This window comes from Salvelinus sp. IW2-2015, linkage group LG37 (assembly GCF_002910315.2).
Source record: "Salvelinus sp. IW2-2015 linkage group LG37, ASM291031v2, whole genome shotgun sequence".
In the NCBI taxonomy this organism is placed as follows: Eukaryota; Metazoa; Chordata; class Actinopteri; order Salmoniformes; family Salmonidae; genus Salvelinus; species Salvelinus sp. IW2-2015.
The window spans coordinates 13,281,618-13,306,459 of record NC_036876.1 but is presented as its reverse complement, the minus strand read 5'-3'; the positions used below and the strand labels follow the sequence as shown (position 1 = coordinate 13,306,459).

The 24,842-nt window shown below is 43.6% G+C and overlaps 1 protein-coding gene across 2 annotated transcripts in view; it reads left to right on the top strand.

Annotated features, from left to right (window-relative positions):
• LOC111960301 (glycogen phosphorylase, muscle form) overlaps positions 1-22,174 on the top strand; it is a 33,340-nt gene extending 11,166 nt beyond the window's left edge. Inside the window, exons 1-20 of one of the 2 annotated variants that reach the window (XM_023982251.2) lie at positions 3,481-3,841; positions 13,760-13,861; positions 14,243-14,321; positions 14,469-14,572; positions 14,797-14,928; positions 15,017-15,128; positions 15,344-15,426; positions 15,541-15,684; positions 15,907-15,999; positions 16,351-16,497; positions 18,708-18,871; positions 18,985-19,099; positions 19,205-19,306; positions 19,414-19,561; positions 19,645-19,703; positions 19,951-20,092; positions 20,315-20,522; positions 20,827-20,961; positions 21,075-21,141; positions 21,344-22,174. In XM_023982251.2, the coding sequence (XP_023838019.2) occupies positions 3,731-3,841; positions 13,760-13,861; positions 14,243-14,321; positions 14,469-14,572; positions 14,797-14,928; positions 15,017-15,128; positions 15,344-15,426; positions 15,541-15,684; positions 15,907-15,999; positions 16,351-16,497; positions 18,708-18,871; positions 18,985-19,099; positions 19,205-19,306; positions 19,414-19,561; positions 19,645-19,703; positions 19,951-20,092; positions 20,315-20,522; positions 20,827-20,961; positions 21,075-21,141; positions 21,344-21,496 (2,400 nt within the window). In that variant the 5' untranslated portion in view covers positions 3,481-3,730 and the 3' untranslated portion in view covers positions 21,497-22,174. Of the gene's footprint in view, positions 1-3,480; positions 3,842-13,759; positions 13,862-14,242; positions 14,322-14,468; positions 14,573-14,796; positions 14,929-15,016; positions 15,129-15,343; positions 15,427-15,540; positions 15,685-15,906; positions 16,000-16,350; positions 16,498-18,707; positions 18,872-18,984; positions 19,100-19,204; positions 19,307-19,413; positions 19,562-19,644; positions 19,704-19,950; positions 20,093-20,314; positions 20,523-20,826; positions 20,962-21,074; positions 21,142-21,343 lie in introns of those variants that run through there. The other variant, XM_023982250.2, reaches the window with a different exon arrangement.
• The last annotated feature ends 2,668 nt before the right edge of the window (positions 22,175-24,842 follow it).

Sequence of the window (24,842 nt, the reverse complement as noted above, 5' to 3'; positions counted from 1 at the left end):
GAAGAGAGATCAATTTAGGGAACTGATCCGTGATAAAAAAACTTGAGAGGGAGGTGAGATTGCTTCAATTCACTGTATGCTAACTGTTAACACAATGGTATTATATATTATTTCTGTGTCCTCGCCCCAGCTCCAAGAGATGACAGGCAGCTCAAAAAAAGATTTTAGGTATATCTCGTAAAGTCAAGTGAGCCATGACATATGAGCTCTTATTGTGAGGCACACAGGCGTGGAATTTTTCTAAGGTTTTTTTTATTTTCCCAGCAATCAGTACACCAAGTGATCGTTAATGGCATCGCACCTCTTTGCCACTCCCCTCAGGCACCATGGTGTGGCCACTAGCCTATTGAAGGCCCAAATGTTGTGTTCCGTTTCTGCTGCCTGACAATGGCATTGCCATTGCGTGCGACTATGTGGTGGGAGAAGAAGCACTGTGCTGAGGAGAGCCTTCGCAGAAAGGGTCTCAGGACCCGGTTGGACCCACGTTGGCCTTCCTGATAGACCTATCTGTATAGAAGATCAGGTTTCTGATGATGGCATCAGGTTCTTGCAGATACTGGGGTCCCCAGGATTAAGGCACCGCGACTGGACGGAGCTGCACATGAGTGTGAGCAAATGGTTTGAGTGCCTTGCGCTTGTTTGCTAGGGGAGCGCCTTCCTGGTACTGCAGGTGGGGATGCTGAACATGGGCCACAATTTGCCGCACAAGTTTAAGGAGTGTGGTCTGGCTATCAAAGCATTAGCAGATGTCTCATCGTCCTTCCTGGCCACAGAAACTCTGTGACTCAGAGGAGTTCTATAGGATTGCAGTAAGAGGATCTACAAATTACGGACAACTGTTAACAATAGTAGGATATCATTACGTTTGGTGTACAGTTGCCCAATTATTGCGTGAGTGGACTGTCAACACTAGGATAAAGCGCCCTCGTGCCCATAGGCGATTTGTTGAATAGGGAATCCTTTCACAGATTAATGTCAGCGTGACATAGAGCTTTTTGATATTGTCCATTGACGGAACACTCTGCAGTTGGCCAGTGATGTGCATTGATTGGGTTGTACATTTCCTCATGGCTTTTGATTTCAGATGGTCTGCATGCGGGAATGTGTGATCAGGCAATGTGTTGGCAAATGGCCTGGCTTCAGTCCATGATCCAGAATCTCGGGCCCTCTGAAATCATCAGTTGCTATCACAAGGTAAAGCCACACAACCCCTATTTATAACATCATGGCGTGTCAAGATATACTGGTGTTTTGAGGTAGTAATGATGAGATTTGTGTTTGGAACAGGTGAATTCTTGGTGGTTGCTGGGAGACAGGGGGGTATGGCTCGCCAAGCCTTTTTCTCCTGACACGACGTTTGCACAGACCCCCGGAAGCACACCGTCCGAGCGCTCAGACATGCCATGCATGGATCCAGGGCCAGAGTTGAAATGACCTTTGTCCTCGGTGAAGGCACGCTTTCACTGCTTCACAAAATAAAGGGGTTTGCACCCTGTTCAGGGCATGTGATTTACGCTGTGGCTTGTTGCTTGCCTCCACAAATGTGGCCTGCCTGAGGAAGGAGGAGGGCCCCCAGAGTGGGCCACCAGCCCATGGATCGGGACACATCCGGCAATCTTCCCTGCTATGCGACAGTGGCGTGCTGAGGGACCATATGTGTTTGAATTTATTTAGTTAGTATTGTGTGCTTTTCAATTTGTTAATTGTCCTAGCGTTGGCCAGAGGAATTTGGGTTTTTTTGGGTTCGTTTTTTGACGAATTTTGGCCTCTTATGATGTTTGTGCGGTATACGTGTGTAAAGCTAAGGCGCAGGGAGGGCTACTGCATCAATTCATTTGGCTGTTTCAGTTTGATGTGGTATGGAGTTTGTCCTGCATTTATATTTTAGTGTGCAGACATGCAGAGAGTGTGGTTATAGTCAGACCTTTGAATGCGTGTATGTATTCATTTGTATAATTAGCTGGATTACTGGTCTTTCCATCTTGTAGAGATGTCATTACTGTGACCTTCAGTTTTCCGAAGGAGTGTGGTTACTCCTGCCTTTGTTTTGTCCTCAATTATAAGGAACTAATGTTACACATGTGTGTTTTACATTCATAGTGGAAATGTATGTATGTTGTTTATATGAAAGAGTACTTAGGGCCACACTGAAGAAAAAGGGATAAAGTCATAATTTATGAGGCCTGGTTCTTTTGCAGTAAAGCACATAGTGTTTTTACAGTTTTTGATATCTTAGTTAGAACAAATGTTGATATACTTAATATTCTTGGCACATCAGCATGTCTTTGTTTTGAACATTACTGAAGTACAATTTATCACGAAAATGCCCACATCTGCATTTTAACAACTGTCCTCCTTTAAAACAACTGGTTTACAGATATTATGATTGTGGGTTTTTCCCTCTGTGCCCATATTATTTATATTTTATATTATAGGCCTTTTGTCTATGGGAAAACTGTAAATTTATCTATTTTACTGTAGCGATACAATCTAAAAATCTTTTTTTATTCTCAAAATCATTGAAATGTAATATCATCAACGTTATTAAATAATAACAGTTGGGTCTAGTTATATTGATATTACAATGTATATGAGTCAGTGAATAACTATTGGGTTTCCATTTGTGGTGACTGCGACTGACATTAAGGGATGAGATAAATAGATGGCGGAATTTAGCCTGTCTGAAGCAGGCCTAGCTCCACAGAATAATCTGCATGGGTAATTTAATATCCAATAAATATATCTCCTTGCCCCCTATCATCTTTAGTGGCAACGGATTACGGTCATATGAGCCAGTGGATCACCAAGATTCCTGGTTAAACCCTTAATCCTGTTTTGTCGCAACAGGCCCCAGAAGCTCAAAAATATTAAGCTGTTTATCTCCATATTTGTAAATCAATAGTACAATACAAACAACACCTGTATAGGCTCAAAACATGTTAAACTGTATTTTGTATATCAGGTGTGTGGCGTCTCATTGGTCCATGGGACTTGTTCTATGAATTTTGATAGTTGTGGCTACATTTGTCCAGACCTCCCTCCAGGCTTTTAGCCAAAACAGAGGGGGGTGGTTTTAATTGTTTCAATTAAGGTTTCTTCTAGCGTTGTTTGTTGGCTATTAAAGTGTAGTGTCTTACATATACATTGTTTAACAACATTGGAGTTAAGACAAGACAGCTATTCTTGGTTTGGATTGGATCACACATTTGGAGCGGTTGGTGCCGGGACTCGGTCGTGTGATACAATAATGCCAGAGCAGTCCACCACTTGACAGTCGTCCCAAATTACCACGGCCATAAAGTCATAAACCCCGCCCTTTCTAAATTATCTTCTTAAAATCTGATTTTTAACCTAACCACAGTGCTACATTATGCTAACCTTAACGTAAGACCAGAAAGCATTTGTGTTTTTTGAAGCGTTACGATATAGACTTTGTGGCTGTGCTATCAAGTGAAACCCCACTGGTCAGAGGGAGGCAGGGCAAACATTTGACAAACATAGGCATAACGCAGTTCGTTACTTGCCATCTCTCCTCACCCTAGGTCGATATTTGCCATTCGGATCTACAGTCGTACAATAGAAAATACGCATTTACCAAGATGCCTAAACCACTGACAGACAGGAGAAGAGAAAGCAGATATCGGTGCGAGGGCTTGCAGGAGTGGAAAATGTTTCAGACCTCAAGACTAATTTTAATCGCATCTCCACTTTACGCTCGTAAAGGACCGAAATGTGGCGACCAAAAGAGACTACTACTTCGCGTTGGCCAACACCGTGTCGCGACCATCTGGTTGGCCGATGGATCGGGACGCAGCAGCACTACTACGAAGAAGACCCCAAGGTAAGCGGTCGAGTTGCCGCAGTGACACAGTGTTCCCGTCCATCGCAATCTTCCGCACATATTGCAGGCTTCGGCACGTAGGCCTGCGCCGCTGTCAGACTCCGGGTAAAGTGGGGAGGGGTGGCTTTCCCAGGAAATATCACTGCGCATTACGTGAAATTATGCTGAAATCTAGACTCTGCGCTTCAGACGCTAAAATTACATAAGTGTTATGCCATAATATCAATTGAGGGGAATGTAGACTATTTCATCCTCAATGTGATTATGCAGGGAGAATGGTAAAGGAATGCCACATTCTACATTAAGCGCTCCATCAAAGCTCCTTGCCAGTTAGGCTACATAATGATGTTGCATCTCTGGATGAGAAGACATTCAGTACATTTCTGTATATTATCTCATTCTTAATCACTGGTTTTATAAATAAACCGGAGACAGCATCCAAGATGGACGCCTGTCGTTTTCAACATAATCTACTCACGTTCGCATACTCTATTAAAAAAAAAATGTCATCATATAAATTCAATACATTTGAAGGATCTAAATTTAAATCTGTACATTTTTTAAGAATGTATAGATTTTTGTAACACAAAAACATCACAACACGCAAAAACAAAAACGCATACAGGGTTTTACATTCAATACATTTAAAATGCTTAAAGCTGCAATATGTAACTTTTTGGACGACCCGATCAATTCACATAACAATGTGAGTTATAGGTCTGTCATTCTCTTTGAAAAGCAAGTCTAAGAAGTGGTAGATCTGTTTTATGTGCGCTATTTCTATGCTTCCTGTTTCTCACGTTTTGTGGCTTTAATTTTTCGGTTTTGTACACGAGCTACAATATTTTTTGTTTATGGAATATATATTTTCACAGCGGTTTAGAAGTTACAATGATTCTCTACACTATACTTGCTTGTTTGTCACATAAACTGAAATTAGGCTAACTATTATAATTTCAACAACCAGGAAATGGCGGAGCGATTTCTGGATAGTGCATCTTTAAGAGTAGCAATATATTTAATTACTTATTATATTCTTACAGAGCATATTATTTAATGTGAAACAAAGTAATTATTTAATTCAACCTTTAAAAATATCGAATATTATTTGTTATGTTCTTAAAGAAAGTCATTTTATGGATGTAATATTGAGCAAGAGTTATGAACAAATGCATCACATACGGTTATAGTTGAGAATCTTGGATTATTGAACAGAAAAATACATCATACATTTGCAGATGAATGTCTACCCAGAAAATAGTTACATACACACATTGGAAAAATAAATGTTACATTGATTCTGTCCAATTCTAGTGAATCTTTTTTTTTTCATTTCAACAATTTACTACCTGTAATGTGCTAGAAGCCTTGCTTAAGACTGATGTCCACTGGGGCTGATATGCTTGATTTGCTGCAGATCTCTGCACCTTGATTGCTGAATCATTAACCCATATTTTTAACCTGGCGATATATCTGGTACTATCCCCAGGTTTGGAAGGCGGACTGTACTCCCCGTTCACAAAGGTGGTGACCCTAAATAATTATCGCCCAATTTCTTGCCTAGGTAAAATATTAGAATTCTTGATTATTTCTCAGCTAAGATCTTTCATATCTTTGAAATGTATTCTAAATGTACTGTACATCAGACAGGTTTAGACCAGGTCATAGCACTATCTATGCTGCATCCCTAGTTATAAATATTAACTGTATGGATAAAAGGCAACATTGTGCTGTCATCTTCATTGACCTGTCAAAGGCTTTCGATACTGTTGATCACTCACTGCTAATTCAAAGGCATTCCTCAATTGGCCTAGACCAGGCTGCATATAACTTGTTTAAAAGTGACTTGATAAATAGAACTCAATGTGTATCTACTGATGGTGTTACATCAGGTTTCCTCGACACTACGAAAGGTGTCCCGCAGGGTTCTTGGGGACCTTCAATGCTGCAAAAAAAGTTGGTACCCTTCCCCAGATCTGTGGCTCGACACAGTCATGTCTCGATACAGTCATGTCTCGGAGCTCTATGGACAAATTCTTTGACCTCATGGCTTGTTTCTTTTGCAAACATTTCTAAAATGCTGGTTTTGCTTTGTCATTATGGGGTATTATGTGTAGATTGATGAGGAAAAAAACAATTTCATCCATTTTAGAACAAGGCTGTAATGTAACAAAATGTGAAAAGTTCAAGGGGTCTGAACACTTTTTGAATGCACAGTATTATGTGACTTGTTAAGCAAATTTTTACTCCTGAACTTATTTAGGCTTGCCATAACAAAGGGGTTGAATACTTATTGACTCAAGACATTTCAAATTTTCATTTTTTATTAATTTGTAAACATTTCTAAAAACATAATTCCACTTTGACATTATGGGGTATTGTGTGTAGGCCAGTGACACAAATCTCAATTTAATCAATTTTAAAATCAGGCTGTAACACAACAAAATGTGGAAAAAGTCAAGGGTAAGAATACTTTCTGAAAGCACTGTGTGTACAAAATTATTGACAACCTTGATAAAGGCTGTATCACAACCGGCCGTGATTGGGAGTCCCATAGGGCGGCGCACAATTGGCCAGCGTCGTCCGGGTTTGGCCGGTGTAAGCCGTCATTGTAAATAAGAATTTGTTCTTAACTGACTTGCCTAGTTAAATAAATAAATAAAAAAATATAAAGATGAGCTATATTGTATGTTCCAAAAAATTGGGAAATTATATTATTTTAAACTAATACAATTGCTCAGAGAAGCGATTTGTTTAACAAGTAATACTTTTTTCTCAAATGTAGGGGTCAAAATGATTGACACCCCTCTTTTCAATACCTTTCAATACTTCACCATGCGAGGATAATGGCGCTGAGCCTTTTTCTAAATATCTTATGAGTTGGAGAACACATTGGACACATTGAGAGGGATCTTAGACCATTCCTCCATACAGAATCTTCCAGATCCTTGATATAGTTTGTCTGCGCTTATGTACAGCTCTCTTCCATTCGAACCACAGGTTTTCAATGGGTTCAAGTCCGGGAACTTAACAATTTCTTTGTGGAATTTGATGTGTGCTTGGGGTTATTGTCTCGCTGGAAGATCCACTTGCGGCCAAGTTTCATCCTCCTGATATCCGAAGTCTATGCCGTATTCTGAGGCCTTGAACCTCTTGTAAACTTTAGTTTAGTCCACTTTAGTGTTGTTTGTGAGATTCACAAAGTCCACCAGCATGTAGGGCTCCACTGTCACACAGTCCACCACCTCACCCCGCCTCCAAGATCTGAAACACAACAACCAGCTGTCTAACAGGAGGCAGGTTCACTTCCTCTGAAGATTTCTAAACATTGCTAGTGCATAACATTTGTCATTTAGCAGACGCTCCTAGGACCAGTGGAAGCAAATAGCCCCATAACATCAAGGTCCGTCATCATATTTGTAGGTAGTTATGGTTTTGATTTTGCTCATGCATACTACTGTAAAATATGGTGTGGATCTTTGATGTTATGGGGCTTTTCTGCTTCCACGGTCCTGGGGCCCTTGTTAAGGTCAACAGCATCGACGTTGTTGCCTCTGCCAGGAGGCTGAAAGTTGACCGCATGTGGATCTTCCAGCGAGACCATAACCCCAAGCACACATCAAAGTCACAAAAGAAATTGTTAATCAATAGCAATATGCTAATACGTTTACATGAAAGAAGCTATGCAAATATAGCAACAAGATAACAATATGAATTTTAAAAGTGGGATGCAATTACTTGGCGTGATAGGCCAAAGTTAGAGCAGGCTAAATTGGGAGTGGCTATTAGTGTGGCATTATACTGTATGTGGGGTTGGCATTAAATTAAATTTTATTTGTCACATACGCCGAAACAACAGGTGCAGACCTTACAGTGAAATGCTTACTTACAAGCCCTTAACCACAATGCAGTTTTAAGAAAAAAGCAACAAAAAAAAGTAAGAGATACGAATAACAAATAATTAAAGAGCAGCCATAAATAACTATAGCGGGGCTATATGCAGGGGGTACCGGTACAGAGTCAATGTGCGGGGGCACCGGTGTTGAGGTAATTGAGGTAATATGTACATGTAGGTAGAGTTATTAAAGTGACTATGCATAGATAATAACAGAGGGGGGGGAATGCAAATAGTCTGAGTAGCCATTTAATTAGCTCTGGTCAGGAGTCTTGGGGGTAGAAGCTATTTAGGAGCCTCTTGGACCTAGACTTGGCGCTCCGGTACCGTTTGCCGTGCGGTAACAGTGAGAACAGTGACTAGGGTTCTATGAACTATGACTAGGGTGGCAGGAGTCTTTGACAATTTTTAGGGCCTTCCTCTGACACCGCCTGGTATAGAGGTCCTGGATGGCAGGAAGCTTGGCCCCGGTGATGTACTGGGCCGTACACACTACCCTCTGTAGTGCCTTGTGGTCGGAGGCCGAGCAGTTGCCATACCAGGCAGTGATGCAACCTGCAGGATGCTCTCGATGTTGCAGCTGTAGAACCTTTTGAGGATCTCAGGACCCATGCCACATCTTTTTAGTTTCCTGAGGGGGAATAGGCTTTGTTGTGCCCTGTATATATCTATAAAAATGATGCCAGCTGAGTCATGATTTTGACTGGCTGAGAAACGCTGGCTGCCTGTCTGTCTCGTCCCGACTCCCGACACATTCTTTACTATGGGACAGCTGAAAATCGAATTTGAATACTGAAACAATGTTGCAAATGTCGGAGAGACAGACAGCAAGCTTTATACAAATCTCTGCTGTTGAAAATGAAATATTATTCTAAAATAAATGTGAGATAATGTCTAGATGCTTTTGAGACAGTGGATTGCACAGTCAGATGGAACAGAGTAAATAAGCATTTTAACGTCATAGATTTAGCCTGTGATAACTTGTGGAATAGACACCGGCTGTAATGCGGTTTTAACCAATCAGCATTCAGGATTAGACTCACCCGTTGTATAAAGTGCTACAACATAATTGATCAGGATGGTGTGTTTGATATCCTAAATGAAAAGCTAGGAGGGAACGACACCCAAGACTTCGATTGACCTGTGACATTTCAAATGGGGTTTTCCGACAATAGGAGGGCATGCAAATGAGGACATGGAAAACAGAGCTCCCTACTGTCCCATTGAGTGTGACCATGATAAAGTGACAAAGGCATCTAGTCCCTTGTTAAAAATAGTCGCATTAGTGGTCCCTTCTAAAAGGTTAGGGCGACTAGGGAGGGAGATGCCAATCATTGGTGGAGATGGGGTTACATAAACACTCTAAATAACAGGATGGCTACTATTACTAATAGCAGTGTCACTACTATTACTACAGCTATTAATGCATTAGTAAACATGAAGACTTTGGGAAGAATGGATTGATTATGAGAAATGGATAAGCAAGGGATAAGAATGATGCCAGCCAGTATGGCAATGGAACATTTGAAATGAAAAACCTAAATTAGCGGTCACAAAGTAGACATGCTAACGACGTTACCACCATGACATTTAATCGTTCTCAACATGTATAGTCTAGCTATGTCAGCAAAATAGTTAAAGTTTTGTCCGTAAAATATCTAATATGGCAATTGCTCTGCCTCCGACCGCAAGGCACTACAGAGTTGTTCTTCTGAACAACAGTGTCCTGACGAGTGAGCGCACTTTCTATGTCAGGCAAAATCGTACCTCATTAGCTCATTGTTATGGATTTATCCAAATAAATGTCACTAGAAAACAGCTTAAACAAATACAAATGCAGCTACTTAGCTGTTATTCTGGCTGCTTTGACGTGACTGTAAGTTAGCCGTAATTGGCTAGCTAGCAAGCAAGGGATAAGAATGATGCCAGCCAGTATGGCAATGGAACATTTGAAATGAATGACTGGGTCGCGTCCATAGATACAGAACAAAAAGACTGAACGACTGGGTTGCATCTCTGGCAACCGAACCAATAGAAAGAACGACCAGCCGGCTTGGGTAGCAACCTTAGATTTGTGTAGGGACTGTATCACCAGGGTAGCCTAGTGGTTAGAGCGTTGGACTAGCAACCGAAAGGTTGCAAGATTGAATCCCCGAGCTGACAAGGTATACATCTGTCGTTCTGCCCCTGAACATGGCAGTTAACCCACTGTTCCTAGGCCGTCATTGAAAATAAGAATTTGTTCTTAACTGACTTGCCTAGTTAAATAAAGGTAATTTGTTTTAAAGTATTGACCTTAGAAATAATAAAGCGAAGAGGCATTTATAACTAGAGGCAAAAAAACTCTAGTTCACCTTTACTCCACACACAGAGATGCTTACAAAGCTCTCCCTCGCCCTCCATTTAGCAAATGTGACCATATCTCAAACAGGAAGTACCAGTGACGCTCTCAATACGGTAGTGGTCCGATGAAGCAGAGGCTAACCTACAGGACTGTTTTGCTAGCACAGACTGGAATATGTTCCGGGCTTCATTAATAAGTGCCTCGAAGACGTCGTCCCCACAGTGACCGTACGTTCATATCCCAACCAGAAGCCCTGGATTACAGGCAACAACCGCACTGAGCTAAAGGCTAGGGCTGACGACTTCAAAGACCGGGAGACTAATCTGGACGCTTATAAGAAATCCCGATACGCCCTCCAACAAACCATCAAACAGACAAAGTGTCAATGCCTTTTATGCTCATTTCGAGCTGTTCCACAGAACTGTGTGATCACGCTCTCCGTAGTTTATGTGAGTAAGACCTTTAAACAAGTTAACATTCACACGGACGGATTACCAGGACGGGTACTCAGAGCATGTGCTGACCAGCTGGCAAGTGTCTTCATTGACATTTTCAACCTCTCCCTGACCCAGTCTGTAATAGCTACATGTTCCAAGAAGACCACCATAGTCCCTGTGCCCAAGAATGTCAAGGTAACATGCCTAAATGACTATCGCCCTTTAGCACTCACATCTCTAAAAATATAATGCTTTGAAATGCTGGTCATGGCTCACATCAACACCATCATCCCATACACTGGACCCACTTCAATTCGCATGCCGCCCCATCAGATCCACAGATGACGCAATCTCKATTGCACTCCACACTGCCCTTTCTCACCTGGACAAAAGGAACACCTATGTTAGAATGCTGTTCATTGACGTCAAGCTCAGCGTTCAACTCCATAGTGCCCTCCAAGCTCATCACTCATCACTCTCCCTCTGACACTGGATCCTGGACTTCCTGATGGGCCGCTCCCGGGTGGTGAGGGTAGACAACAACACATCCACCACACTGACCCTCAACACGGGGCCCCTCAGGGGTGCATGCGTAGTCCGCTCCTGTACTCCCTGTTCACCCACGACTGCGTGTTTGTGCACGACTCCAACACCATCATTAAGACACGACAGTGGTAGGACTGATCACTGACGACGATGAGACAGCCTACAGGGAGGTCAGAGACAATAAGATCTCCCTCAACGTCAACAAGACAAAGGAGCTACTCGTGGACTACAGGAAAAGTAGAAAAGGAGGGCCGATCAAACCCACATTCACATCGACGGGGCTGTAGTGGAGAAGGTCAAGYGCTTCAAGTTCCTCGGTTTGCACATTTACTAAGGACCTATCATRGTMCAAACACACCAACACAGTCGTGAAGAGGGAACGACAACACCTCTTCCCTCTCAGGAGGTTGAAAAGATTTGTCATGGACCCTCAGATCCTCAAAAAGGTCTACAGCTGCACCATTGAGTATGTTTACATGCACACTAATAATTCAATATTAAACTGATTATAGAAGAATGCCGAGTACGACATTAGTCATGTCAACATCTTACTCTGCTTATCTTAATCTGCATTGGGTCATAATCGAGTAAGCATACGGCGAGCAATCTTTCAAATTATTAGAAGATGTAAACGACTTAATCGGCGTTCCAGTGGTGTATTTGATCTGCGCATGTGCCAGGCCAGTCCCGGGTAGCGCAAGCTTCCGTCTTATGTGCGAGTGAAGTGAGTTAGGAAAAACTGTAAGTATGCATCTTATAAGTCGTTTTCACATACACACTTCATATGTCCCAACTCAGAATCAAATAGTCTTYGCAAAAATAACATGGTCACTGTGGTAGAACGTTTATTTTGAGTGCCCGATTTTCTGCATTTAACACAAGTCCCATCAGATGTGTCCATGTAAACAGGATTGTTAGGGAAATCGTTCTTGCAAAGCATGTAAATGTTTTAAACGAACTATTATATTAACCTGACTATCCACAATAACTGCATTATTATGTGCATGTAACCATGCCGATTGAGAGCATCTTGACTGGCTGCATCACCACTTGGTATAGCAACTGCTTGACACCGCAAGGAGCAACAGAGGGTAGTACGTACGGCTCGGTACATCACTGAGGCCGAGCTCCTTGCCATCCAGGACCTCTAAAGCAGGTGGCGTCAGAGGAAGGCCCTAAAAATTGTCAAAGACTCCAGCCACTCAAGTCATAGACTGTTCTCTCTGCTACCGCACGGCAAGTGGTACGAGGGCACCAAATCTGGGACCAAAAAGCTCCCGAACAGATTCTACCCCCAAGCCATAAGACGGCTGAACAGTTAACCAAATGGCTACACAGACTATTTGCATTGTCCCACTTTTTTTGCACTGACATTCTTGAACTTGCTCTATGCACACTCACTGGACTCTACCAACACACTCACACATACTACACTCACACACTATATACGCTCACACAAACAAAACACAAACACTCACACACAGACACAATTTCACACTCTTCACATAGGCTGCTGCTACTCTGTTTATTATCTATCCTGATTGCCTAGTCACTTTTACCCTTACCTACATGTACAAATTACCTCAACTACCTCGTACCCCTGCACATTGACTCTGTTCTGGTACTCCTTACAGAGACTGGACTCTGTTTATCATGCGTCCTTGCGCTTTATTACAAATGCCAAGTCACTCACACACCATTGCACATTGTACCAAATGGTAGGTTGGACCTCACTTTATATGCACAGAAAGATACATTTGTATGTGTTCATCTACAAAGGCCTTTTGGGTAAACTACCTCTGTAGTCTGGTCTCCTTCACCACCAGCAGTTGTTGATTGTTGCTGCCTTCTTGGCCAGGTCTCCCTTGAAAAAGAGACYCCGGGTCTCAATGGGCTTTTCCTGGTTAAAAAAAGGTTAAATAAATAAAAAATAGAAACTCCTTGTATATAGCCTCGTTATTGTTTTTTAAATTGTGTTACTATTTCCTTTTTCTTATTTGCTAATCTTTTCTTACTTTTTAACTCKACATTGTTGGGAATGGGCTCATACGTAAGCAATTCACGGTAAAGTCTACACCTGTTGTATTTGGTCCATGTGACAAAAATGTATTTGATTTCATTATAATTTCATTGCATAGCTTCAGTGTGAGTTACATACCCCATACATGAATTGGAATCTGAATGAGAATATGATGTAAAAACCTGTATGTCCTCGGTGACGTTGTAGTAGGTGGAGACCAGCTGCAGAGAAATCCTATACGGACATAAGTTAAAAAAAACTGCCACTGTTTGCAACACTCTTTACGTAGGTTATTGTGAGACCTTGGGATGAATCCAAGTGTGTTATAAAGAACTTTTATCTTTTGAAACAGTTGTTGGTGTACACTAGYGGTATTAATAGAGGCTTGTGAGTTAGTTGAACTCATTCCAATGCTCTCTCAGAAAGAGCTGTTGCTTGACGGGTCGCCCAAGTATAGCACTGCTGTTTTTGGCAGCACCGGCTCTCCCCTCTTGGCTACAGCTGCTGCCTCTCTAGGAGAATAGGAGAGGCAGAGATGTTGCATTTCTCAGGGCAACCACATGGGGGCACACTACTGTTGGATGGCTGAAGGTGTGTTGAATGTAGAGGATATTCTGCACTGTACTGTATTGCATTAGCTTTCCTTGATGTACCTTCCTCTGTTGTTCCTCTCCAGCGTGTGTACTACCTGTCCCTGGAGTTCTACATGGGGCGCACCCTGCAGAATACCATGGTGAACCTGGCACTGGAGAATGCCTGTGAYGAGGCCACCTATCAGGTGACTGACRGATAGGCCTTAGGGCCATAGGACCCTTCTGGACCATAACAGTGTCCCATCATAGTTACCTCAACCTAGTACCTTGTCTGTGACATACACTGTGGAGGGTATGAAACTGGCACATTGAACATTAATGACACTGGCAATGAGTGCTTTTTTTTCACACTTCATGTAAGATTCAAGAATACTTTCTGATTTTATATAATAATTTCAGGTCCATGGCCCTACTCTGAGATTGAACAGTGCCCCCATCCCCTTGTATTCAGATGCTAAAGCYCGACTTATTACACTAATGTAGCTCTCATCCTCCCTCCATCCTAAAATGTATAATGGCTAATAAAGTACTATAAATCTGAACAATGTATCTTCGTCTTTTAACAGTTGGGTCTGGACATGGAGGAGCTGCAGGACATTGAGGAGGATGCCGGCCTGGGAAATGGTGGTCTTGGACGGCTCGCCGGTGRGTTTCTCCTCCTACTCCTTGGCTCTCGATTAGTCCACCTCACTGGTTCTTCCCTGCAGAAATAGTGTAGCCAATGACAGTGATGCTCAGTCAGTGGTCAGGACAACCCTCACCTCATCTCTCCCTCCCCACCTGTGTTCTCAGCCTGCTTCCTAGATTCCATGGCGTCTCTGGGGCTGGCAGCTTACGGCTACGGCATCCGCTATGAGTTTGGCATCTTCAACCAGAAAATAGTAAATGGCTGGCAGGTATGACTGACTGGCAAAGTTGACCATATTTATGTACATGTCTGTGAGTGTATATGGTACTTTCCAGTGCTTGTTGGAGTCATGTGCTTTAGATGGTCCACTTATTTGATTAATAATTTCTCACATTTTTACATTTTTGTCATCTACTCACAGTAGAGTCATGATGCTGTATAATCAGAATAATCAACTCATAGTTCATTGTAGTGACTGACATCTCTTCRCAGGTGGAGGAGGCTGATGATTGGCTGCGCTACGGCAACCCCTGGGAGAAGGCCCGCCCTGAGTACATGCGACCCGTCCACTTCTATGGCCGAGTGGAGCACACCCCCGAAGGGGTGAAATGGGTTGACACACAGGTGAGAGGTCACATAGAAAGGATGCCACATAGAAAGAGTCACCATTGCCGACGTAACTAAACATTACATGACCCTGCTATGTTGACAGGTAGTGTTGGCCCTTCCTTATGACACCCCGGTCCCTGGCTACAGGAACAACGTTGTGAACACCATGAGACTGTGGTCTGCCAAGGCCCCATGTGATTTCAACCTGAAAGACTGTGAGTTACTTCTGGACTGTTTGGGCTTGTCTGGTTTACTGCTTGAACCTGCTGATTCAATTATGCATTACTTAACATCTTTACAACCTTTGTAATTATATTGTCAGTCATCTAATTCACCAGTCAGATTGTCAGGATTGGAGCTGGGAAAAACAGTATAGTGCAAGGCATTTTAAATGKATGATGTGGCCAGAAGTTTTTATTCCATTCTACAGTCAATGTTGGTGGCTACATTCAGGCTGTGCTGGACAGGAACTTGGCTGAGAACATCTCCCGTGTCCTCTACCCTAATGACAACGTGAGTAGAACCCAGTGTTTATGTAACCTTTTATTTAACCAGCCAGCAATGCACTGTTATGAGGAATTGATAATAAACAAGTGTGATGGACTGTGGATCTGTGTTTGACCCCAGTTCTTCGAGGGCAAGGAGCTTCGTCTGAAGCAGGAGTACTTTGTGGTGGCGGCCACTCTGCAGGACATCGTCCGTCGCTTCAAGTCCTCCAAGTTTGGCTCCACCGAGGTTGTGCGTGTGGACCTGTCCACCCTACCTGACAAGGTAAGCTAGATACAATAGATATCCTTAGCGTCSTAGACTATGTTGTAACCGGACGATATGTATCAAAGCACCATACACTCTCTAAATGTCTTCGTTCATTGACCACTCTACGGTACTATGCCAAAGACACAATGGCGGAGTGTGAGAGTATATGCAAAAGTTTCCTTCCCTAACTGCATTGTATCTATTGTGCTGATGTCCTCTCTCTTGCCTATATTGTAGGTGGCCATCCAGCTGAACGACACCCACCCTGCCATGGCCATCCCTGAGCTGATGAGGATCCTGTTGGACACGGAGCACCAGACATGGGAGAAGGTATAGTGCTGGTCCCCCTGCTTAAGCGAAAAGTGTTGCACAAAAAATAGAAGTGTAAAGAATACTCACCACAAAAAGGGGAATGCTCCCAGAGATCTTTATAAAATGACGAGATGCTCATGTCTCTGCCCTAACAGTGGGAGTCGTTGTCCCAAAGGCGGGAAGGCAGGTCACAAGCTTAGGTCTAAAATAAGCCAATAGAAACACATTGGGCTTATTTTGGACAGATTTTGGCAAGAGTGAAACCTCTCGCTTAGCCTCTTCCTCTCCGATGCCCCTAAATTGATTGACCAAACATTCACTAAGACAATTTCCTTCTACATGCATCTTTGTGTTTTCCCCCTCTCTCAGGCCTGGGACATCGTTACGCGTACCTGTGCCTACACCAACCATACAGTCTTGCCTGAGGCCCTGGAGCGCTGGCCCATCGACCTGTTCCAAAACCTTCTGCCCAGACACCTGGAGATCATCTTCGAGATTAACCGACGCCACCTGGAGGTAGAGAGAGGAAGAGGGCGGGAGGGAGGGGGGTGGAGTGGGAGAAAGAAAGAGAGAGTGAGAGAGACATCCAAATGATCACTCCATATTACAGTGTGGGTCAAATAATAAAGGCATGGATCTTAAAACCACCAGACTGTACGATTTTAGCCGTCTTATGCCATGATTTTGCAGTCTTAGACAAAATGTCCATATCATGGGCAAATTCTTAGGTCGTAAACGATTGTCGGACATCTTGGCTCATTCAGTGTGACAGGGTCTAGGTTTGCCAATTAAGTACCATTACGTGTGGTCGTAGGCTCCAACAAAGTTCTGTCAGTGTCTGAAATGTTGAGCCTTTATCGTATAGTGTGGCTGATGTTACGAGCCGATCCTGGTGACTGACCTCAGCCACAAGGCACCTGACGATTATTGTGAATAGTCAGATTAATATAACAGTTTGTTTTAAACGTTTTCATGCTTTGAAAGAAGATTGATTTCCCTTATAATCTTGTTTATGTGATACATCTGAAATCGGGCTACCTGGTGGGATTTTGATAAGTGTACAAAATCAGCAATCAAAATAAATGTTCAGGCACCATGTTCTTTTGGGGAAGCCTATTTAATTCTGAGTTCGGACACCAAAAGAATGCAGGCACCTGCTCGTCGAACATTTCATTCGAAAGTCATGGGCATTAATATGGAGTTGGTCCCCCCTTTGCTGCTATAACAGCCTCCACTCTTCTGGGAAGGCTTTCCACTAGATGTTGGAACATTGCTGCGGGCACTTGCTTCCATTCAGCCACAAGAGAATAGTGAGGTTGGGAACTGATGTTGGGCGATGAGGCCTGGCTCACAGTCAGAGTTCCGAATCCTCAGAAAGGTGTTCTATGAGGTTGAGGTCAGGGGCTCTGTGCAGGCCTGTCAAATTCTTCCACACCGATCTCGACAAACCATTTCTGTAGGGACCTCACGTTGTGCACGGGGGCATTGTCATGCTGAAACAGGAAAGGGCCTTCCCCAAACTGTTACCACAAATGTAGAAGCACAGAATCGTCTAGAATGTCATTGTATGCTGTAGCGTTAAGATTTCCCTTCACTGGATCTAAGGGGCCTAGCCCGAACCATGAAAAACAGCCCCAGACCATTATTCCTCCTCCACCAAACTTTTCTGTTGGCACTATGCATTCGGACAGGTAGCGTTATCCTGGCATCCGCCAACCCCAGATTTCTCAATCGGACTGCCAGTTGGGTAAGCGTGATTCATCACTCCAGAGAATGCGTTTACACTGCTCCAGAGTTCAATGGCGGCGAGCTTTACACCACTCCAGCCGACGCCTGACATTGCGCATGGTGATCTTAGGCTTGTGTGTGGCTGCTCGGCCATGGAAACCCATTTCATGAAGCTCCCGACCGAACTGTTCTTGTGCTGACGTTGCTTCCAGAGGCAGTTTGGAACTCAGTAGTGAGTGTTACAACGGARATCAAACGKTTTTTACGTTCTACGTGCTTCAGCACTCGGCGGTCCCGTTCTGTGAGCTAGACATTTCCACTTTACAATAAAAGCACTTACAGTTGACCGGGGCAGCTCTAGCAGGGTAGAAATTTTACAAACTGACTTGTTGGAAAGGTGGCATGCTATGACGGTGCCACGTTGAAAGTCACTAAGCTCTTCGGTAAGGGCCATTCTACTGCCAATGTTTGTCTATGGAGATTGCATGTCTTTGTGCTGTATTTTATACACCTGTCAGCAACGGGTGTGGCTGAAATAGCCAAATCCACTAATTTGAAGGGGCGTCTACATACTTATGTATATATAGTGTATATTTGTATGTGAAAACTATTTCTAAAATGCATATTTTGTTGTTCCGAACTCACTTCACTCGCACATAATCATAGAGTGAGGCTTGTGCCGCTGGTGCTGGCACATGTGCAGATCAAATAAACCATTGCAGTTGACGTAGCCAATCGCAGAATGTGACGACAGAACTGGAGTAGATTGTACAATCTGTCCAGGTTGACATCAAGATCTAATTTGGGAACACCACACAGTGTGACTTGATGAAAGACTCAATCCGACGTAACGTCTGCAGAGCCTTTTAGAGGGATTAAAAGTTAGATACAGTCCAAAACATGCCTCAACATTTTATGTGCTAGCATCTCTCGCTAACGTGATCAAAACAGGAAGGGCCGTACAACTACTATAAAATCCTTTGTCCCTCCTCCCTCAGCGCATTGCTAACCTTTACCCTGGGGACGATGACCGTCTGCGCCGCATGTCCCTGGTGGAGGAGGGCGACCAGAAGAAGATCAACATGGCCCACCTGTGCATCGTGGGCTCCCACGCCGTCAACGGAGTGGCCCGCATCCACTCGGACATCATCAAGGCCACTCTGTACAAAAAAAAACACGTTGTTTTATTTTGGCGTTAGCTATACTGTACTTTGCTATCCCATTGGTCAATGAGATGTAGAGGGGCATTTGATCATTCGTTCATTGTGTCCACAGGTTCAAGGACTTCTACGAGGTGGACCCCCACAAGTTCCAGAACAAGACCAATGGCATCACACCCCGACGCTGGCTGGTCATGTGCAATCCTGGACTGGCTGAAGTCATTGCAGAGGTATGTGGCGGAGTATACAGCTGAAGCGAAGTAAGAGTGGCTTTGACAGTAGTGTTTGATAGAATTCTTCTAAACATGGGTATTTCTGAATGTTTGAATGTGCAGCGGATCGGTGAGGATTACATCCGCGATCTGGACCAACTGAAGAATTTGCTGGAGTTTGTGGACGACGACTCTTTGATTCGGGACGTCGCCAAGGTCAAACAGGTCAGAACGCAACAGTCTCTTTTCATATGTTGCCGTTGTCATTTCAGTCAACATCTCAGTCGGAGACGATGACTCTCACTCCTCCTGACACCTGTTTCTATCTGTAGGAGAACAAGCTGAAGTTTTCTGCCTATCTCGAGGAGCACTACAAGGTGAAGATCAACCCCAACTCCATGTTCGACGTTCAAGTCAAGAGGATCCACGAGTACAAGAGGCAGCTGCTCAACTGCCTGCACATCATCACTCTCTACAACCGTGAGTTGTACTCCATTCTTTCACAGCTCTACTGAGAGACATTATTCAGTAAACCAAGTTCGTCTGTCTTCTTTTTCAATCAGGCATCAAGAAGGAGCCCAACAAGRATTGGACCCCCAGGACTATCATGATTGGAGGAAAGGTGAGTAGCAATTAAAGTGTGATTACATTACAAAGGATACACAGTGTATTGTAAAAGTCTTAGTCATAGATATATTTTGTTAGCCTGGTCCTACATCTGTTTGAGCTGTCTTGCCAACTCCTATGGAGACAGCGACTATAGTTTAAGACAACACAAACAGATCTGGGACCAGGCTAATCTTTTGAGCTACCCTGTATGAGATTTTGGCATCCATGTGCTTCCATATGTTTTTCTCCATTTTTCCCAGGCTGCCCCTGGTTACCACACTGCTAAGCTGATCATCAGGCTGATCACGGCCATTGGAGATATTGTCAACCAGGACGAGGTGGTGGGCGACCGTCTCAAAGTCATCTTCCTGGAGAACTACAAGGTCACTCTGGCCGAGAAAAGTAAAAAAGTCACATACTTGTTGGTTTCTTTCTTTATGCGCCCATAGGAGCTAAGTAACCCTCCACGTCTTCCTTCTTCGTTTCAGACTTCGCGCTAGCTAGCGCCGGCAAATTCTGTTAAAGGTTCTAAGACACATCTTTCTCTGCCTGGTCTCATCTCTCTATTTCTGTTTATCCCTGTCTCTCTCTCTYCCTCCCCATCTCTCTTTCWCTCTCTCCMAGTCATCCCTGCGTCCGATCTATCTGAGCAGATCTCCACAGCTGGCACAGAGGCGTCTGGAACTGGCAACATGAAGTTCATGCTGAACGGAGCGCTCACCATCGGCACAATGGACGGAGCCAACGTAGAGATGGCTGAGGAGGCCGGGGAGGAGAACCTCTTCATCTTTGGTATGAGGGTGGATGACGTGGACGCCATGGACAAGAGCGGGTAAGACAGTGGGGGGTGTGAGTGGGTCAAAGAGGTTCTGGTTAGGGATGGTGGAGAAGACAAAAAGATTGGCATTGGATGATGGCTATGGAGAGAACTTTTGGATGACATTGAAGGATGCTTACTTGGTAAAGTTTGGTGGAGAAGCCAAGACGTTTGGAATGGTGAAGGATGGAACTGAAGCAGATGTTTTGGGGGGGATGACTTGGAAATGATGATAGATGGAAAAATGACATAATGGAAAAATATGTTTTATCTTCTTTATAAATGTATCCTCTTCTTTATTAATTTATCGATCTTCCAGATATGATGCCATGGAGTACTACAATCGCATCCCTGAGCTGAAGCAGGCCATGGACCAGATCGCTGGTGGATACTTCAGTCCCGACCAGCATGACCTCTTCAAGGACATAGTCAACATGCTACTGCATCATGACAGGTGGGGGGAAAAAGCTGAGTCACCGAAAGAATACCCAAATGCTGACACACTGTACTCAACTGATACACACGCAGCCACACAATGTCTAACCGAGCATGATGTTTGTGTTGCAGATTCAAGGTGTTCGCTGACTACGAAGCCTACATCAAATGTCAGGACAAAGTCAGTGCTCTCTACAAGGTCAGTTTTTCATAGACTATCATTTTATTTTTTCTTAATTTCTTTMTTTTTTTGTAAAGAGTGTTAAGACCTGTTTAAATGCACTGTAAATAAAAGGTGACTTGACTATTCCCCTGTCAATTCTAAGAGTTTTTCCACATACATAACATAACAGTATTCTGCAATGGTTTTAATTCCCCTCTCTTCCAATCCATCCCAACAGAACCCCAAAGAATGGACCAAGATGGTGATCCACAACATCGCCGGTTGTGGTAAATTCTCTAGCGACCGCACCATCTCCCAGTACGCCCGGGAGATCTGGGGCATGGAGCCCAGCCTGGAAAGGATCCCTGCCCCAGACGATCCTCGCCAATAAGCCCCAGCCCGAAAACCAGCCTCAGGCTTGTCCACATTCCCAACCTCTGTTTTTCCCACAGCCCCCAACTTCTGCCTTTACCTCTGGCTATTCCACAAAAAAAGAAATGTTAACTTGAGAAATGGTTTAGAAACCTGAAATCTCCCCTATAATTAGTACCTTTTCATTGTGTTATTTAATTGTGGTCAGTATTAGTTAATCATTGACTATASCAACCCCCTGTCCAGCTATGTGATGGCCAATAACCTGATACCACTTTTAACCACAACGTTCAGTATTCATTTTCAATGGGCTGAATCAAAATCAGCATTCACTTTCTCAATGCATGGCTGTGCAACATCAGTAACACTGTTCACCATCGTTTAAGACAATTTGGCCAGAGAATACACCCTTTAACAGTCATTGGGGTCAACAAGTAGCTGGAAACCTCAACACTGTGTAATGGTACCAAAACCATGTCTTCCAAGGATGAGACAAGGGTTAACATTAGAGTGGCTTATCATAATACAGTATTGAAAATATGCACGTTMTTCTCACATAGACACTGTGATTCTACACTACAGMGTTGGCCTGCCAATGACCACCTCTTTATTCATATCTGCACCAAATAACGAATCAGGTTCAATGGACTAGGTTGACATGCTCATGTTTTGGCTAGCCCCCACACAATGCTTATTACTAAAATACTTTCTGCTATAAGCTGTGTTTTGTTTAGCATGATCCCATCAGTATATCCTCAAAACGTTGTTCCAGTGTCGAAAATTATGATCCTTCATTTAGTGCAACAAACTAAGCCTTCTCTCCTCCACCTTCTCTGCCTAATACCTCTATGATTGACTATAAAGCTGCCTTAACTAAGCTGTGTGTGTAGTTGTACGGCCTAAAGTGAGCCCGTGAACACCTTGACTGCTCACGTAAGCAGCTCCTTTTTTATGTTAAAATGAATAACAATTTCTGGTACAATAGTATTTTTCAGTGTTTGGAAGTCTTGGACTTAAAGTTAAGATTATACTAGTWATTGAGTGTGTAGGGTTGATGTAAATTGCACTTTCCATTAGTTTGTTAATGTTTATCTTCCTTTAGGGAGAGTCTGAAAAGCACTGAAAGCTTCAAAMCCCTGCATTCTCTTGTTAATGTGAAACAATCGTCAATAAAGGAGACAAAGTWACAATAATTGTTGTGATATTTTGTTACATTCCAAAATAGCTACATTCTCTCATCACTTTTTGTCTATACATTTTTGTGTCTATGWATAAAAACGGAGCAAATTACATCGCGAAAATGAGGTAAAGATCCTATGACGGAGCTACAGCAGGACTATAAAATTGCAAACAAAGCCAAAGTGAAGTACACACAACAAACTCACAAACAAGCTAACTAGCTGTWTAACTGGAACCTGTTGCTGCGTTTGAATCATGTCTGGCCTTCTGCGGGGAATGCTGAATGTACGGTTTGGTTGGCTGTGGCTCTTCTTTGAGATTGAGTTGGTGGATCGTGTCCAACTTTTAAGGTGCATACACCGCCACCTAAGAAGCATGCACTGCCACCCAAAATACAAGAGCCACATGGGACAACTTTGTTTGGATGTCTGGACGATACATTAAATATTTAGCTAGCTAATGACCTCCTTTTCCACATGGAAAAGACAGACAGAGACTTGCTAGCTATGTTAGCTAGTTAGCTGGGATTTTCTACAAGGAATCTGCGTCCCGAAAAAAGCTTCTCCCAAGTGGGTGTGACACCTACTCCCATTGCCTGCTGCACTGCTGCTTGGATTCCATCTGGCAATTTATTCACYGTCTGCCCTGGCCTGTCTCCCCCTGTCTGGTATAGGTACCCCCACCACACTCCCCTCTATCTCCCAAGCTTTCGCTCGCCTCCAGCACACATGCACTGTTGAGGCGAGTGACTCTGAACTTACAATGGCTTACAATCCCCCTTGCGTGACTTTACCTGGCAACAACATTTTAATAAATCTAACCTCCCCCTGACAGCAGCAACCATCTTGTCAGCAATTAAAAGCTCAGAAGTGGGTTTGACCGAAACTTGACCTTTCATCACAGGTATAGGGTCATAACAAGGTGAACGAGTCTAAGCATCTTCTGTGGCTGTTTTCATCAGGTCTGTGGCAGCCTTGTGTTCTCAGAAAACCAGTCGTATTCTCAGACGACGAGACGGCCTACAGGGAGGAGGTGAGGGCCCCCGGGAGTGTGGTGTCAGGAAAATAACCTCGCACTCAACAACAAAAGAAAGGAGATGATCGTGGACTTCAGGAAACAGCAGAGGGAGCACCCCCCTATCCATATCGACTGGACAGTAGTGGAGAAGGTGGAACGTTTTTAAGTTCTCGGCGTACACACCACGGACAAACTGAAATGGTCGACCCACACAGACAGCGTGGTGAAGAAGGCGCAACAGCGCGTGGCTCCTCTACTCAGATTTTGGACCATGTTTACACATTGATTACTGGTTTTCAATTGGTTCCCCTGGATCTCTATTCCTCCGAGCAGAGACTGCTGGTGCAGAATAAGAAGAACCACAAACATGTACCATAAAAGTTTACCCCAAGTTTTGTTTTTAACAATGTGGTCATGTGTAACAACATCTGGGTCTGGGTGTGCACTCTTATCTGTTATGATGGTTGGGACATCTTTTGGCAGTGTGATAGGTGGTACCTCACCTGACGCTCCTGGACCTTCACTGCTGTAGGTGTTGTCGCGATGACCTGGTATCCATCTGGGGTGGTTCCATTTCCTTTTTTGGACCTTCAGCTTGATTCATTTTCCAACATCAACAGGTAGGCTGTCTGGGTCGCCCTGTTCTGGAACTGTCTGGGCCTTCCTGTAATGGGAATACAAAGACCTAACAGCATGGGTTAGTTCCTTCATATATTTACTCAAATCATCATTCAGTGCAGTCAGGTCAGTCAGTTTTGGAGTCATTGGTCTGTGTAATGGAACGTTCATTGGACGGCCAATTAAGAGCTCATGTGGGCTAAGCCCTGTTCCCCGGTTTATACTATTGTGCATTTTCATTAGGACTAAGGGAAGACACTCTACCCATGACTTCCCTGTGGAGTGGCATGCTTTGGCAAGCCCCCCTTTTATGGTTTGATTAGCCCTCTCAGTAATCCCGTTACTTTGTGGGTGGTAGATACAAACAAACTTCTGATCAAATTTATTTATATAGCCCTTCTTACATCAGCTGATATCTCAAAGTGCTGTACAGAAACCCAGCCTAAAACCCCAAACAACAAGCAAAGCAGGTGTAGAAGCACGGTGGCTAGGAAAAACTCCCTAGAAAGGCCAAAACCTAGGAAGAAACCTAGAGAGGAACCAGGCTATGA